Source organism: Nyctereutes procyonoides, unplaced genomic scaffold (assembly GCF_905146905.1).
Source record: "Nyctereutes procyonoides isolate TBG_1078 unplaced genomic scaffold, NYPRO_anot_genome, whole genome shotgun sequence".
NCBI lineage: Eukaryota > Metazoa > Chordata > Mammalia > Carnivora > Canidae > Nyctereutes > Nyctereutes procyonoides.
The window spans coordinates 98,530,165-98,548,951 of NW_026575125.1; the positions used below are offsets into that span (position 1 = coordinate 98,530,165).

At 36.8% G+C, this 18,787-nt stretch overlaps 1 protein-coding gene across 1 annotated transcript in view; it reads right to left on the minus strand.

The window, feature by feature from the left end:
- Positions 1–18,787, minus strand: part of SMARCA1 (SWI/SNF related, matrix associated, actin dependent regulator of chromatin, subfamily a, member 1) — a 312,201-nt gene that overhangs the window by 86,550 nt on the left and 206,864 nt on the right. The window contains exon 25 of the mRNA XM_055338586.1: positions 9,729–9,799. Coding sequence (XP_055194561.1) covers positions 9,770–9,799 — 30 coding nt within the window. The 3' untranslated portion in view covers positions 9,729–9,769. The remainder of the gene's footprint in view (positions 1–9,728; positions 9,800–18,787) is intronic.

Genomic DNA, 18,787 nt, shown 5'->3' on the forward strand with positions numbered 1-18,787 from the left:
CTGATGTTTCCATCTTATTAGATTCAAGTTACACATTCCCAACCAGAAAGCTACAAAAGCAATGTGTCCTATTCAGAGCAAAATGTCTCTGGAAGACATTTGGAAGACAAAATGTCTGCCTCTGATATTGGTTTTGATCACCTGGTCAAGCCATTGTCCAGTTCTTCCACTGTATAATTACTCTTTTTCACTTTATAACTAAAAAGCTATCTATGTCAAGACACTGTGGGACTACACATATACCTAAATCTTCATCAAAATACCCCTGCCAATGTTAGCATCTATTGATGATTCTTGCCCGAACCCTCCTATATTATGATGGCAGCAAAATGATGATTTCACAGCTTTACCACATATCACTTGGCATTCTACTATAAGAAATACTTTCTCCCGGCAGCCCCAGTGGCACAGCGGTTTGGTGCCGCCTGCAGCCCAGGGTGTGATCCTGGAGACCCGGGATCCTCTCTGTGTTTGAGACCCTCTCTGTGTCTCTCATGAATAAATAAATAAAATCTTAAAAAAATACTTTCTCCCCAATTTATTTGTTTATCTATTTATTATTGGTGCACACTTTAATGGTTCCTACCTGGCTCTGCTATTCACAATAGAGGCTAGCTAAAATATTATAGTAGAAATAGGGCACCTTGGTGGCTCAGTTGGTTAATCACAGGACTCTTGGTTTGGGCTCAGATCATGATCTCAGGGTCACAAGATCAAGCCCCACATAGGGCTCCAAGCTCAACACTGAGTCTGCTTGAAATTCTTTCCTTCTCCCTCCGCCTCCGCTCCCTTCCTTGCTTTCTCTCTCTCTCTCAAATAAATAACATATTTAAAATATTATGGTAGAAGCTGGTGGAGTTTCTAAATATATGCAGAAGAATTTTGACACTTTAAGAGGGAAATAAGGCATGCACATCTAGAGATAAAAGGAAAAAAACTAGGGGATCCCTGGGTGGCTCAGCAGTTTAGCGCCTGCCTTCGCCTTCAGCCCAGGGCGTGATTCTGGAGCCCTGGAATCGAGTCCCACATCGGGCTCCCTGCATGGAGCCTGCTTCTCCCTCTGCCTGTGTCTCTGCCTCTCTGTGTGTCTCTCTCATGAATGAATGAATGAATAAATAAATAAATAAATAAATAAATAAATAAATAAATAAAATCTTTAAAAAAAGGGAAAAAACTAGTAAACCTATAGGAAGTTCTGATGGTGGATTAAATCAGATATAATGAATAAAATAAATAAATCAGATATAATGCTCATTAAAAATGCAGCCAGTTATTCATAGTAATGAACCTGAAGTCCAAACAAAAGTACTTTGCTGTTTGCTGGAAATCACTGTACCTATTTATGTGTAGTATCTCAATTTTCAACGACCATCCCAGCAAGGATTGTTTCAAGAACCTAGTTTCGTTCCCCCCAAAAAATGCATTCAGCTAAATGCATCATGACAGTTATATTTCTTATAGCTCCAGAAATAGGTACACTTTCTTGAGGTGGGTTGGCAGAGAATGAGGGATTGGACTACAGGAGGTGGTAATTAATCCGATAAAAATCGCTCAAACTGTGAAAAAACTAACCCTGCTGAGACTTCAGGGTATGCGACCAGTTCAGTTAAGGTTTGTGTAAACCATACCACAACACTGAGATACTTTAACAATCAAGAGATGATTAGGCCCAGGGGAGACTTTAGTATCAGTAAGTTTAAAAATCAGGACGGCGGGATCCCTGGGTGGTGCAGCGGTTTGGCACGTGCCTTTGGCCCAGGGCGCGATCCTGGAGACCCGGGATCGAGTCCCACGTCGGGCTCCCGGTGCATGGAGCCTGCTTCTCCCTCTGCCTGTGTCTCTGCCTCTCTCTCTCTCTATCATAAATAAATAAAAAAATTTTAAAAAAATCAGGACTGCAAATCCAAAGAGTACTTTATAGATCAGTGGATTTAGATTCAGGTTGAAATAAATCATGTGAGGAATATGCATCAAATTTCTCCCTTAAGCACACAGAAAAGTCCATATCTTGTCCCTAGTGCTTTATTTTTCCCTCCTATTTTCCCTCTTCCGAAATGCATACTCAAATGTGAGTCTGCTTTAGTCACAGCTAGGTCTGAACAAAGTAAGTTTGGGGTTACCTTCTTTCTACAGCCTCCTCACATAAAGAAGCTCCAAAGCAATAATTTCCTTACATTTTCTGAAACTGAAAATCCCAATTATGATAAACAAGGCTGATACCAGCTTTGCCTCATGCTGTCTTACAAAAGATTTTTGTGCTACCTCAGAATGTAAAAAGTTGTAAGGGAGATATGGTTTGCATGAGAAAATGCTGGAATGTTTTGGGAGTGTCAGTATATAAGGGATCTAAGAGGACAGTTTTTAAAAAGATCTCATTCCAGAAAATTCAGAACACAGGGCTGATGTACAAATATTAAACAACAGGGATTTCTTGGCACTCATTTCATTACTGTTTGGTTGAATTTTTAAGGGACAAATGCTTTTAAGGTAATAAATGTAACTGGTTTACATAAAAGATTCAGGTTCTAAAAGCCAGAAGTGAATTCCCTAATTTTGAACTGTATGGTAGGTCCATTGTTCCATCAAAATGATCCTTTTGCACCACAAAGCCTGACTTCCTGAGTTCGTCCACCATGGGAATCTTAAATAGTTTGTTGGTAACCAAGTAGTGAGTCAATTATTTCCTTGTGAAAATTTAAGTTTCAGTTCCTGGAAGGTCCAAAGTAGAGGAATCATGGCTGTTGTGTACAAACCACCCACAGGATACTTTAAAGGACTCTTGACATGTTGGAGACATAAGATTCAAATTTGCTGTTTAGCTGCTGTAATATTGTTCAATTTCTGAAATGATTTTGTGATCTTTAGAACAATGGGATTTCTCATAGAGCTCTTTGGCCTTGAAACATACTTATTCACAACATTTGTCATATGCACGACATTCAGCTACAGCAGAGTAAATAGGTTTAAAACCATGCGTTCTGCCAGCTAGAATGCTTTATCATTACGCCTTGGCATCCTCAAATGCAATAAATGTGGAAATTCGGAATTGAAGGGCTTGATTTCCAGTCTCATTGGCCTCTCTCCCTTTGAATTAATGTGGTGCCATTGAGTTCAGCAATAAAGCATCTCATGCTCACAGAGAGAAAATATCAACTTTCTTCCTGTGCATATGTGAATTTGGCAAAATATCAGTAAGAAGGAATATAAACGTAAAAATGATTTAGCCATCATGAATATGAGAAGGTGAATTTAATGCATAACTAACACACTGCAGAATTTGTGGTTCTGGTATATTGGAGGAGGTAAAACATTAATTGAGTTAAACTTTGGAAGAAAACCCTTTTTCTAGTGATAAAAGCAAAGCAGTAGCCTGGCTGCTTTTCTCTAAGTAATATTATATTTAAATCACCTTATCATCATCATCAACAACAAAGAATTTCTGTTTAAAATCTCCTGTTTCTAGGCATGCATAATATAGAAAAGGCATATATATTCTCCTATTCTTAGCTCTAGTGTCTTGCCTGGTTCCTCTCCTCTATCGTTGTGCCACTCCCTTTGGCTAAAGCCATTTGCAGAATGAGCCACAAGCTTGGGACCAACATGTTTCTGATCAAGGAGGAAATTGACAGAACATTAGTTCAGGGGTTCAGCTGATGGTCTTCCCTGCTCTGATCATGCAGGGCAAAGAGTGCTAATCATCCCCAAGTTTCATTTCCCCTTCTTCCAGTTTTAAAGCCATCAGATCCAGTTGTCACCAGGTTTCCACCTCACCAAATATCTTCTGTTTGTGCATTTTTTCCACTTCTAAATTCTGCAGTACTGTTCTCCTTTCCAGGAAAATTGTGCCCTTGATGATCTCCTGATGCTGACCATCTACCTGAACTGCTTCTTGTTGCCCATACTAGACCTTTCTGGACACGGAGTTGAATCCATTACTGAGTTGAGATCTCCCAGACATATTTGTTTTGTTTCTAGTTGCAGATCTCTCTTACCCAGGCCCATCTTCCTGCCTTCTAAAACATCAAACACTGTTTCCCACAGTTACCACTTAATCATACCCTGACTTGCATGACCAACTATTTGCTTCATGTATTCTTGAGTAAAGTCAATTCCTAACTTTTCCTCTAACATCACCTTCTGATAGGCAGAAAGAAGCATTAATATACAAAAAGTCAGATTGAGTGGCTCAAGAAAGCCTGTATTTCAGGAAAATTATACTTGTATAAAGTACATTAAAATGTATTTCTAAAATCCATAAAGGTTATCAAAGGCCAGGATAAGCGAGGCACTGCCCTTGGATGCAAAGTGTAAGGAGGCAGCCAAAGACTCAAAATCAAGATAAATAATATTTTAATGCAACCTTTTTATAAAAAATAATGCAAAATACATGATGAACAAAATATCAAAATATCACACTTTAAATGAAGACAAGATCAATAAATGGCAATATGTAGTCATATTGGAGCTGAAGGCAAAAGAAAAAAAAAAGCAATATTGAGTGTCATATGTAATGTCTCCTGATTTCTAAAGATGAAAATCTCAAACAAAATGTAAGCCTGAGTTGCTATATAAGGATGTAAACTGAAGAAGCTCAGAGAAATGTTCAATTTCTCTCTATAAGAAAGGAGACACATTCATTTGGGGAATATAAAAAATTGTGAAAGGGAATAAAGGGGAAAGGAGGAAAAATGAGTGGGAAATATCATAAAGGGAGACAGAACATGAGAGACTCCTAACTTTGGGAAACGAACTAGGGTGGTGTAAGGGGAGGTGGGCGGGGGGTGGGGGTGACTGGGTGATGGGCACTGAGCGGGGCACTAGATGGGATGAGCACTGGGTGTTATTCTATATGTTGGCAAGTTGAACACCAATAAAAAATAAATTTATGAATTAAAGAAAAAAAAAAGAAAGGAGACAGAAGTGCCTGGCTGACTCAGCTGGTAGAGCATGCAATTCTTAATCTCAGGGTCATGAGTTCAAGCCCCACATTGGGCATGGAACCTACTTTAAGAAATAATAATTAAAAAATAAAATTAAATAAAAATAAAATTTATTAAAAACAAGAGAAAGGGGATAGAGGTAAAATAAAATCCAGGAGGAGGCAAAAAAAAAAAAAAGCAGAGGAACTGAGGAGAAAGGAAGAGTAGAATAAGGAAGGGAGGAAAGATCTGAGGAGAGTTAGATAGGAGACTTTGAAAGACATATCTCCAATGAAGGAATCAGATTAAATTTCACTCTGTGGTATGCCATGTAATCAGGTCTTCCTTTCCCCCTTGCTGAAATATTCAGCTAAATGCACATTGCCCATCAATGGAAGTGGTTTTATTTGTGGGATAAATGAGAGTGATGACTCTTATCTCAGGAAAAGCAGAGGGCAAAAGCAGAGGCTACCCACAGGGAGTACAGTCTAATCCTTCATCTAATCACTCAACAAGTTCTAGTAATGATACCTCTTAAATATTTCTTCAATCTATCTACTTCTTTCCACCTATACTGCAATTATCACCTTAGGTCGTCATCATCATCTCTCACCTTAACCATTGTACTAACCTTGTAACTGATCAAGGCTTTGCCTCCCTTCCTCTCTCCAGTTCATTCCCCATGCTGCAGTTCATTTCTAAAAACCTCATGTTATTCCCACTGCTCTAGGATGAAGTCTAAATAGTTCAACATGGCTTCAAAGTCTTGCCCTGCTATTATTTTTATCATACCCCATTATAATCAATGCACCAGCTACAGTAGACTTCTTCAAGTTATTTGAATCAATACACTATGATAAAGCGGAGAAAATTAAAAAGCATAAAGGTAGTATTTGAATGAATGCACTATGATAAAGTGGGGAAAATTAAAAGGCATAAAGGCAGCACATGGGAAACAAGTTGCAAATTCAAGAGCTATGCCTCAAAATTATAATAATTAAAGGAACAGTAGGATAAATGGAAGCTAATCAAGTCTAAGTTCTGCTTCATTAGCCAAACTACACCCAAAGACATTCATTTGGTTTATGGTATATCATTTTTTCCTGTTTCATGCTGTAGTCCAAGTCACCAATAGTATGATATTTAAATAGACATTAAGTTTTTTGGCTTTAACTGAATTATAAATGTCCCATATAAAGACGAAACTCTAGTTATTATATCCACAGCACAGAAGAAACATTAGCAGATTCTTTAATCAAAATCTTATTTACATTTCTCTTGTGAAATATTTATTTCTCTGCTTTACATAAGATGCATTACTTTCATTAAAATCATTAATGCTCATTAGTAAAGGATAATATGTTTGAACTTTCCACATCCTTAGATTGATCACAGAGACACATACTCCACAAATATTGGCATGCTCTCATCTAAAATCAAGGTGAAGTGTCTATCTAAAGCTAACAAAAGCCTATTCTTCTCAATAGAGATATAAACTGAGCTTAGACATATGGATTTTCTAGTTGTTCTCTTTTCCTTACACTTTTATTGCTTTGGGATCTGGAAATTGACCTAAATTCTATGCTGTGCTGTGCAATATGGTAGCCACTAGCCACCTATGGCAATTTAATTTTAAATGAATTACAATTAAATAGAATTTAAAGTTAAGTTCCTCAGTCACACTATCCACATTTCAAGTGCTCAATAACCATAGGTTGTCAGTGGCTACTGTATTGGATAATGCAGAAACAGAACATTTCAATTATTACAGAAAATTCTATTGGACAGAGCTGCTTTCAAAGGCCCCACCTCCCCTGCCCCAGTACAGAGATCAAATGGAGGTCTAATTCCTTGGTTCCTCCTCTCCTCACATTATGAAATATTTAGATATTTTTTAAATCCCCTATTATAACCCAGCTTCAGTCAAAGTGGAGACTCTGACAGTTTTATTACTACCTTATCAAGTCACTACATGATTTTTTAGAAATTATTATTCTAAAAACCCATTTATCCAGACCAGAATTGGTAGCTATATGAAGTCTATTAATTTAATAGAAACTGACTTGCATTACATGGTTCCTGGCTTCCTGGCACCTTAATGTGCTCTGTACCCAGCAGCACTCACTGTATATGTCCTTTCCAAGAAAGAAAGCTTCCTTCCATCAGCCACATTCACAGACCCATTTAAAATCATGTTCAGGCATTTGCTTTATGTTTTCACAGTCACAGGAAATTACTTCTTTTACCTGAGTTTCATTTTTTTCTTTCCATTAAAAAAAAAAAGACTGTCTCCCATGGCAGTAAAGCATTTGTGCTCTCTGCATTTGGATTATTGGGGAAGAAACACTGACAAGCATATTGCTGTATCAATAATGCCCTGCTCTTCACAGACAAAAAACACAGCTACTGACCCACCTCTAGTAAAGCATAGGCCTTGAACTGTGTCTCCAGTAATGAGAATGGGTTTACCTTAACCCATCTGATAATGGTCATTTGTGTAATAGTTGTCTGGAGTTTAGGTGCAAATTTTGGCCAGAATGGGGCTCAATCTGTGGTCAGGGCCAGGACTCAGCTTTAACTACAGTCAGGAAATAATACTGTGGCCAGAATCAAGGCTCAAGTTATATCTAATGCTGATAGCCAGAAAATACATGACGATTAGGGATTAGTAGTCATGTGTTTTAGCCCTTTGACCTAGCAAGGTGCAGATAATAATAGTTTTTGGCAGAAATCTACAACTTTCTCCTCTAAGGATAGTATATTTTTGAGACACGCATTCTATCAATCCCCCATCCCATACCTACAGAGCAGACATCATTAATCGATCATGGCCTTCTTTCCCGCTGTGCTCAGATGAGGCCTCAAATGACTTCTCCTTGTAGTGCCTTATGCAGCCATTTCTACCCAATCAGAATTGGCCCCAAATATAAAACCTATTTATCCTCTTTGCTCCAGAGAGATCCACAAACCAAGCAGCAAATTATTCCTGCAAAGAAGATCTTTTATGATTCTGACCATTTTTGAGGTCAGAAGAAGATATGGAACAATAAATTTAAGGGTAAGACATGAGGCAAATCAAAATATGTGTACAAGCACTCCCCTGATTCAAAGGTGAAGAGTTGGCAGAGTCTGAGAATGGACAGGGAAAAGGCAGGAGAGTGTTATTTCCAGCCCACCTGCCCTAGTCCTACTTTGCATACTGTTGGAAATAACATGGTTTTTTACCCATTGGATATTTGCACCTCTTTCTACCTTTTGATGTGTGAGTCACTGAATCAGTTCCTTGTGTCTATGAGCAGCCACTGAGGCACCCCCAAAAATAAGATCCAAAAGACTCATCTCATTTTGTCATCTCCTAGAAATGACTTTGACCAACTCAGAGACTAAATCTAGAGTAGCACCATTCTTTTCTGGGTATACATTTTGGTCACTGGAAAGAATCTGCCTGAGTTATCTCTTTTCAATTTCAGGACTACACATACTTAATAGATATACTGTCTTTCCAGAGACTTGGTCCACAAGTCCCTGCTCTAGTTCATCATGCTTGAGAACAAATGCTAGAGTTTTAAGTTCTCAAACTTTCTCCAACCACAATTCCAAAGAATCTCAGTCTTGGAAGAATCCTTGAAATTTACCTTGTCTAGCCACCTATTACTTGAATCTCCTTTCCAGCATTCTCAACAAGTTGTCATTAGGTGATTCTTAGATCATTCCAGAGCCAGAGCCAGACTAACCACTTTTCCAAAGCATTCATTCACCAACACCTTTAACTGTGCCTTTCCCTATCAGCACAGTTCCCACTTCTGTATATTTCTTACTTATATTGTGCCCAAAGTATATCTCCTGATTCCTTCTTCCAGTTGGCCCTGCTTCTGCTTCATGATACCTTACAAAAAATGGAATCTGTTTTTACTTCTCTATAACAGTCTTTCAGACATCTGAAGATAGTTATCACAACCATCCCTATGCCTTCTCTTCTCCAAATTAATCAGGCCCTATTTACCTATGACTGGTAGCCATCAAGTCTTTTCACAATCCTAGTGATCCTTTTATAAATATGTTTCAGCTTATCAATCTCCTCAAGTCTCAGAATTGGATGCTTTAAATTTGGCTTCACCATAGCTGTTAAGGCAAAGCTGTTATGTTTCCTTCTCTAGCTATTATACTTCTATTGATGGTTTTTAAACTTGCATTCTTTTCCTTTGGAAATCACACACTCTTGACTCAGAGAGTTTCCTAATAACTTCTTTCCTCCTTCCCTACAGTTGATCCAATCTATCAAGTTTTCTTTTAAAATGCTTCTTGGGCCTCTCCCTTTCTTCCATCCCAATAACTCTCACCTATAATTTGGGCCTTAATCACCTCTTTCCTGAAATACTACAGTGGTCTCCTATCTGGTCTTCCTATATCTACTCTTTCTCCTCTTCCTATTCATCCTCTGGCTACTGCCACTTCCTAATGCATCATTTTGATGGTAGTTTAGTATAGTCATTCAGGGCTTAGACTTTGGAGAAGGACTACTGGGTTCAAATCTCAGCTCTGCTATTTATGAGCTCTGTGAGCTTGGGGAATTCACTTAACCTAAAAGAGCACTATTTCGTTCATCTTTCAAATATGGCTAATAACAGTATCTATCTCCCAGAGTGAAGTAAATGAGATATCACATGCAAGCTAGCCCCAGGCTTGGTACATAGTAAACATGCAATAAGTATAAGCTATTATTATTATATCTGCTGTTATCAGCCCGCTGATCAAAAACCCCCAGGTTTTCTGCCGACTATCAAATAAACTGAAATATCTTTTACTTACCATCTAAAGCTATAATGCCAAACTACTACAAACCAGCTTGATTACTTTGAACAAGTTGCATGCTTCTCCACCTATAAAATGAGAGGGACAGATTAAATTATCTCAAATGAACCTTCAAGGCCAGACGTTCTATGATTCAACCTTTCTAGTCATTTTCCCCCTCCTATCCAATTGTACTAATCATAATTCTCTTTAAAAAAAAACTTCTTTCCACAATCCATGTCTTTGCTCATGCCATTTTCTCCATTGGAAATACCACTCCTCACTTGTCCTTCAAGATGTTGTCCAAATGGTATCCCCTCCATAAATTTTCAATCAGAAGAGATCAGTCTCTTCTCTTGAGCTCCTAGAATTATTAGTTTCCTTGGCTCTGTAACACATTCTACCTATGGACATATGTCTTATAGCCCCCAACAGATTATACAGGTACTGTACCTTTTTCAGCTATGTATTCAGCTCACTGAGTCTAGTACTATGCCTCTTACATTGTAAATACCACAATGCTTATTGAATACCTGAAGAATGAAGCTTAACTTATATGTGACACTGAATTTTCATCACTTGATACTGTACGTATCTTCAACCAATTCATGTTTCTTTGACATATATTTTTATTTTATTTTTATTTTTTAAAAGATTTTATTTATTTATTCATAAGAGACACAGAGAGAGAGCGAGAGAGGCAGAGACACAGGCAGAGGGAGAAGCAGGCTCCATGCAGGGAGCCTGATGTGGGACTTGATCCCGGGACTCCAGGATCACGCCCTGGGCCAAAGGCAGGCGCTAAACTGCTGAGCCACCCAGGGATCCCCTGACATATATTTTTAAAGAATATTCAGGAAATTACACACAAAACAAATAATCCAACTTAAAATGGGCAGAATACCTGAACAGACATTTTTCCAAAGAAAATATACAAATGAATGACAGACACATGAAAAGATACTCGACATCATTCATCATCAGGGAAATGCAAATCAAAACCACAGTAAGGGGATCCCTAGGTAGCGCAGCAGTTTAGCGCCTGCCTTTGGCCCAGGGCGCGATCCTGGAGACCCGGAATCGAATCCCACGTCGGGCTCCCAGTGCATGAAGCCTGCTTCTCCCTCTGCCTGTGTCTCTGCCTCTCTCGCTCTCTCTGTGTGACTATCATAAATAAATAAAAATTAAAAAAAAAACACAGTAAGATATCACCTGACACATATCAGAATGGCTAAAATAAAAAAGTCAAGAAATAACAAGTGTTGGCAAGGATGTGGAGAAAAAGGAACCCTCATGCCCTGTTGGTGAGAATGTAAATTGGTATGGCCACTTTTGAAAACAGTATGGAAGTTCTTCAAGACATTAAAAATAGAAATACCTTATGATCTAATAATTCCACTGATGGGTATTTACTCAAAGAAATACCCAATACTCTTGGCTACTTACGATATGTAAGCAACCCAAATGTCTATCAGTAGATGAATAGATAAAGAAGGTATGGAATGTACATACAGTGGAATATACTCAGCCATAAAAAATGAGATTTTTGCCATTTGCGACAACAGGGATAGACATAAAGGGTATTAAGCTAAGTGAAATAAGTCAGACAATTACCATAGGATTTCAGTTATATGTGTAATCTAAAAAAACATAATAACAAAAAGCAGAAACAGACTCATAAATACCAAGAACAAACTGATGGTTGCCAGAAAGGAGGGGAGTAGGGGATGGAAAATGTGGGTGAAGGGGAATGGGAGGTACAGGCTTCCAGTGTGGAATGAATAAGTCCCAGGGATGAAAGGCAGAGCATAGAGAATATAATCAACGGTATTGTAAGTGTTATATGGTGACAGATGGTAGCTATACTTGTGGTGAGCATAGCATATGGTACCTATATGTGTGGTGAGCATAGCATACTATATAGACTTGTTGAATCACTATGTTGTACACCTGAAACTAATGATGTGTCAACCATCCTTCAATAAGAAAAATATTCAAGAAATCAACATATACCCACCATATCCACTTTGAGCACTAGTTGTACACTTCTTATCCCTTTGGAAACTTCTAATTACAGATGGTTAGACAAAAGTACTATTTTTAATAAAATAATTTGTTCCCTAAAAATGAATGAGTCAGAACAGTTCAAGTTAAAGAACTATAACTTTTGAGGCACCTGAGTGGCTCAGTCTGATAAGTGTCTGCCTTTGGCAGGCTATTATCCCAGGGTCCTGGGACCAAGCCCCACTGAGTGGGGAGCCTGCTTCTCCCTTTTCCTCTGCCACTCCCCCTGGTGGTGTTCTTTGTCAAATAAATAAATAAAATCTTTAAAAAAGAACTGGAACTGTAAAGTCCGGAAACTGTTAAGTTCTAGGAAATTGAATAAGGAAAGAATTTAACCAAATCAAGAATGCTGAAAAAACAAGAAAGACCCATCCTCTCACCTAAGGGAAATAGGTGCTGGAGCCTGCTCAAGAAGTTGGGCTGAATACTCTATGAATACCTCCTGTGACAAGCCTCTTTAGCTATGGTTAACATCTTCAAATATCAAAATACTTGAAGTTGTCTTCCTTACACACAGGGGAATTGTGGTGAGGTGCAGCACTCAAAGGTTTCCTTACATAAAACTCTATCCCACCTGCTAGCTTATCTGACACAAACCCTCAGAAATCCCTGGTTCCATGATGATACTGAAATCCCTGGTTTCTGATTAGACAGTATAAAGGGAAGGAATATGAAAGCACAGAAGAAACTACTTAAGCTACAATTTTGTCTAAGGGATGAGATGTTGTAGTGCTGAGTTTTGAGGAAACATCTGTAAGTTCCTATGGACAAAAATAACCTTGTCTCCATCCCTCACTAGGAGGGGAAGTCCTCCCAACTTTATGTGGCATTCCTTAGAGATAAAATATTTCAGAGTTTAGGAGACATTTCCCCCATACTCAATAGCATCATTACAAAGCCATAATACATTTTGATATTTGCCAATATGTGATCTCTCAATCACTTTCCACCCTTAAAGCAGGCACTTTCATATACATTTTTATTTGTTTCAAATACTGGAAATAATTACCAGTCACTGTTCTGAGCACTTAACATGAATTACATAATTTAATCCTTACAAATAACCCTATGGGGTAGGTGCTATTATAATCCCCATTTTACAAATGTGCAGTTTGAGATATGGAGAAGTTAATAATTTGCCCAAAGTCAGACAGCTAGTGAATGATGAAGCCAATATTTACACTCAAATCTGCCTAATTAGAATCACCACTGTTTAACAAATATAGCATACATACCATAGTTTAGTTTTTAACCTGCCTTTTCACTCAATAAATATTATAGAATTTTTCAATGTCAGTAAATATAACTCTACATTGTCATTTCAAGTGCATGTTTAGTATTTCATTATAAGACTGTACCAAAATTTATTTACTCTCTTATTGATAGAAATTTTGATTATACTTAGTTTTTCACAATTTCAATATTATTGTGCTAAAAACTTTATACATACATACATCTTCATGCACATGTATTACTATCTCCTCAGAATAAATTCTCAGAACTTTTATGCCACTTTCAGGATATGACAGGAATGACCTACAAAATATTCCAAGGAAAGAGTCCAGCCAATGGCTTTATAGAGTCAAGCACAAATTCCAAAAAAAAGATGTGTTTAATGAAGAGAAAGAAAAGGCAAAAGCAAAACAAGAAATACCAAAGAATAAGAAGAATTTATATACAGAGTCAAGGAGACAAGAAGGGAAAGCTAAGCAAAACCTATGAATATTTGAGAATGGATGAGTAAGAGAGAATATTTTCTGGTGATGGCCTTAATGGACAAAATGGACAGAAATGCAAAATGAGAAATTTGGATCATGGAGTTCTTTTCAGAATTATTTTTGGAGCAGAAAGGAAGGACCATGGTCTTATGTTGGGGTATCAATCAAAGAAGAAAAAGACAGCTAATAGAAGAGCTGACATGATGGCTCCAGAAGTGAGCAGCAGGATCCAGTTGTTGAAAAAGAGAAATGCTATCAGCCCTGCCATCTCACTGCTGAGTTCAATACAACATTGGAGGATAGAAGTTTCAGCAAAGCTTTGAAGGCTGCTGTTTTCAGTGGCACCTGGGAGGAAGGGGAAATGGCCGTCAAGGTGACACAAGGAATCTAGCTGCAGAAGGTGCTGAAACTGGCAGAATTCATACTTCTCAAAGTGCTAGAAACAGCAATAAAGGGATAGGCAATATTTGACTGACAAGGATTAGAATTTATCTGAAATTTTTAAATGTCAAAGGCTGTGAAATGTGTCTGGATCAAAAAAAAGGGCTTTGGTATATGATTTCCTTCTCAAACTCTTGCAGAGAAATGAAATGCCAGATATACCAACAAAATCGAAGAATATACTAAGGAAAGAAACTGAATAGTGAGGCAAGGAAAGGCTACCATTATATGTGGCCTGCCACACCTCTCTTATAGAAATTGATTCCATGTTTGAAAGAAGCAAAAGTCTAAAGACAAAAAGGGGATGGTTTATATATAACCAATTAAATATTTTTCAGATGAAATCATTCTGGTAGAATGCACAGAAGGCCAGAGAAGCTAAAATCAGACAAAGTGAAAAGTTATAAATATATAAGCCAAAGGCAAACATGTTAGTACCAAATTCTATAAGTGCTGAAAATTCTTGGCACCTATTTTGTAGATAAAAAAGATATAGGACTAACTTGGGAAGTCAAAGATTAGAATAAAATAAAATAAATGTGGAGAATTTATAAAGTTATAATATATGCTAAGACTGAACAAGCAGATTGGGTGGTATGAATTCATCCTAATGGGAACCACTGAGGTAGCTGTCTGGAACAATAAATACAAATTTCAGGAAGGTCACGTTCTAGTACTTGGAAGAAGACAAGGCAGGTGTGATCAACATGGAGTTGTTAGAATAATTAATACAGTGAAGAAAAGAATACTTAAATTTAGGCATCAAGCACACCCCAGCTTGCATTTTAGTTCTGAAATTTACTAGTTATATGGCCTTAGACAAGTTATCTCAGCTTTGGTTTCTTCACTGTAAAATGAGCATAATAATGGTATGGACCACTGAGGGCTATTGTAAGAAATTGATGAGATAACATACATAAAGTTCTTAGAGGGTTTCTTGGCATATAAGAAGTGCTTGATAAATATAGGGATATCAGGGAAAATGTTGCTCCAAATCTTAATAGTAATATTTCTCAACGGTGAAATTTGTAGAGTTCTTTACTTCCTCCTTTAATTGTTTTATCTCTTGAATGGACTTTTTAAAAATTCCAGTAGCTAAAATGCATGGTTCTTTTATTAGTATATGTGCTGCCGAAGCGAGCACTAACATGCACTGTTATATTAGTTTCAGGTTTACAACATACTAATTCAACAATTCAATACATCACCCAGTGTTCATCACAAGTGCACTCCTTAATCCCCATCATTTATTTTACCCAACCCTCTCCTTAGACCCCCATTATCTACTTTACCTACTCCCCCACCTCCTCTCTGGTAACTATCAGTTTGTTCCCTATAGCTAAGAGTCTGTTTCTTGGTTTGTCTGTCTTTATTTTTCCCTTTGTTTGCTTTTTTTTTGTTTCTTAAATTACACATATGAGTGATATCATATGGTATTTATCGTTCTCTGGCTTATTTATTTTGCTTAGCATTATACTCTCTAGTTCCATCCATGTTGTTGCAAATGGGAAGATTACTTTCTTTTTATGGTTGAATAATATTCCATTCCATTGTGTATGTGTACCACACCTTCTTTATCCATTCATCTGTTGATGGGCATTTGGACTCCTTCCATAATTTGACTATTGTAAATAATGCTGCTATAAATATAGGGGTGTGTGTATCCTTTTAAATTAGTGTTTTTGTATTTTGGGGGTAAATATCCAGTAGTATGATTACTAGATTGGGAGGTAGTTCTATTTTTAACTTTTTGAGGGACCTCTATACTGTTTTCCACAGTGGCTACATGAGTTTACATTCCAACCAACAGTGCAAGATTGTTACATTTTTTCATATCCTCACCAACACTTCCTGTTTCTTGTATTGTTGATGTTAGCCATTCTGACAAGTATGAGGTGATATCTCATTGTAGTTTTGTTTTGCATTTCCCTGATGATGAGTGATGTTGAGCATCTTTTCATTCGAATGGACTTTTTGAATACCATCTTATTTTGAAATAGTTTAAGACTCACAAGAAATTGTAAAAATTATAGATTTCCTGTGTACCTTTCACTCAGTCTCTACCTATGTTAATATCTTACATAACCATAGTACAATGTCAGAACCAGGATATTAGCATTGCTATAATACTATTAACTAAGGTACAAACCTTATTTGAAGTTCAACAGTTTTTATATGTATTTTTTGGCATACAGCTCCATAAAATTTTATCACGTGTATAAATTTGAGTAACTGTCACCACAATCAGGACATAGAACTATTGACTGGACATTTTAAAAGGATACTGCAGCATATTTTCTTAAAATATATAGTATTATAATATTTTCCTGTCCTTTAAAATATTCCTACCAAAATTTATAAGATGAAGGAAAAACAAAAACAGAAGTTTATAGTTATAAATATCTACATTAGGAAAAAGAAAGATCTTAAATAAACTACCTAACCTTACACTTCAAGGAACTAGAAAAAGAAGAACAAACTAAGCCCAAAGTTAGCAGAAGGAAAAAATAATAGAGATTAAAGCAGAAATAAATGAAATATAGAATAGAAAGCAACAGAAAAGATTATAAAACTAAGAGTTGGTTTATTGAAAAGATAAAGAAAATTAAGAGACCTCTAGCTAGACTAACCCAGAAAAAAGGAGAGAGAAATAAAATAAAATAAAAAATGAAAGACATTACAACTGATATTACAGAAGTACAAAGGATCATAAGAGGCTACTATGAACAATTATAAACCAAAAAATTGGGCAACCTAAAAGAAATGGATAAATTCTTAGAAATATGCAACCTAGAAAGACTGAATCATAAAGAAATAGAAATTCTGAAGAGACCAATTATGACTAAGAAAATTAAAGCCGTAATCAAATCTACCAACAAAGAAAACTTGGAACCAGATGGCTTCACAGGTGAATTCTAACAAATATCTAAAGAAGAAATAACATCAATTCTTTTCAAACTCTTTCAAAAAATTGAAGAGGAGTGAACACTCTCAAACATATTGTATGAGATCAGCAGTACCCTGATAGAAAAAGACAGCATGAGGGAAAAAAAACAAACAGCCAACATCCCGGATGAATATACATGTAAAAAGTCTCAACAAAATAACTAGCAAACTAAATTCAACAGTATATTAACAGGATCGTATGCCAGAAAAATTAAAATAAAAGTAATAAAATGATCATATGCCATGATACAGTAGGATTTATCCCTTGGCTACAAGGATGATACAACATATACAAATCAATGAATGTGACATATTACATTAAAAGAATGAAAGATAAAAATCATATGATTCAGTAGATGTAGAGAAAGCATATGGCAAAATTCAGTATCGTTTCATGCTAAAAAAAACTGTGAGTACTGAAGGAAGGTGCCTCAATATAATAAAGACTGTATATGATAAACCCACAACTAACATCATATGCAGTGGTGAAAGGATGAAAGCTGTCCTCTAAGGTCAAGAACAAGACAAAAGTATTCATCCATTTTTACCATTTATATTCACCATAGCACTGGAAGTCTTAGCCAGAGTGATTAGGCAAGGAAAAAAAATAAAAGTCATCCAAATTGAAAGGAAAAAGTAAAATTTCCTCTATTTGCATATGAAATGATATTAAAGATTACACCAAAAAACTTAAAGTTGCAGGATATAAAATCAACATATAAAAATCAGTTGTGGGGATCCCTGGGTGGCGCAGCGGTTTGGCGCCTGCCTTTGGCCCAGGGCGCAATCCTGGAGACCCGGGATCCAATCCCACATCGGGCTCCCGGTGCATGGAGCCTGCTTCTCCCTCTGCCTGTGTCTCTGCCTCTCTCTCCCTCTCTGTGTGACTATCATAAATAAATAAAAAATTAAAAAAAAATCAGTTGTGTCAGGCTCCCTGCATGGAGCCTGCTTCTCCCTCTGCCTGTGACTCTACCTCTCTCTGTGTGTTGCTCATGAATAAATAAATAAATAATCTTAAAAAAATCAGTTATGTTTTTATACACTAATAACAAAGTATGAAAAAAGATTTAAAAAAAAAACAATCCAAGGGTACCTTGCTGGCTCAGAGGAGCATGAGACTCTTGATCTCAGGGTTGTGAGTTCAGGCCCCATGTCAGGTATAGAGATTGCTTAAAAATAAAATCTTTAAAAAAAGGAAAACAATCCATTAACAATAGCATCAAAAACAATAAAGTACTTAGGAATAAACTGAAGCAAGGAGGTAAAAGATCTCACTGAAAACTATAAGACTTTGATGAAAGAAATTGAAGAAGGCACAAATTAATGGGAATATATTCTGTGATCATGGATCAGAAGAACTAATACTGTTAAAATTTCCATACTACCCAAAGCCATCCATAGATTCAGTGTAACCCCTAACAAAATCACAATGGCATTTTTCACAGGAAAAAAAAAAAAACAGAATCTCAAAATTTTATGGGAATAAACAAAAATAGCCAAAACAATCCTGAGAAAGAAAAAGAAAGCTGGAGGCATCATACTTCCTGATTTCAAATGGTATTACAAAGCTATAATAATCAAAACAGTATGGTACATAAATAAAAACAAACACATGGACCAATGGGACAAAATTGAGAGCCCGGAAATAAACCCATATAGATATGGTCAACTAATATTTGACAAGGAAGCCAAAAATACTCAATGGGGAAAAATAGTCCCTTCAACAATGGCATTGAGGAAACTGGATATTTACCTGTACACAAATGAAATCAGATCCCTATCTTACGCCACTCACAAAAATTAACCTGAAATGAATAAAGACTTAAGCATAAGACCTGAAGCCATAAAATTCTTAGATGAAAATAGAGGAAAAGCTTTTTGGCATAAGTCGTGGCAAAGATTTAT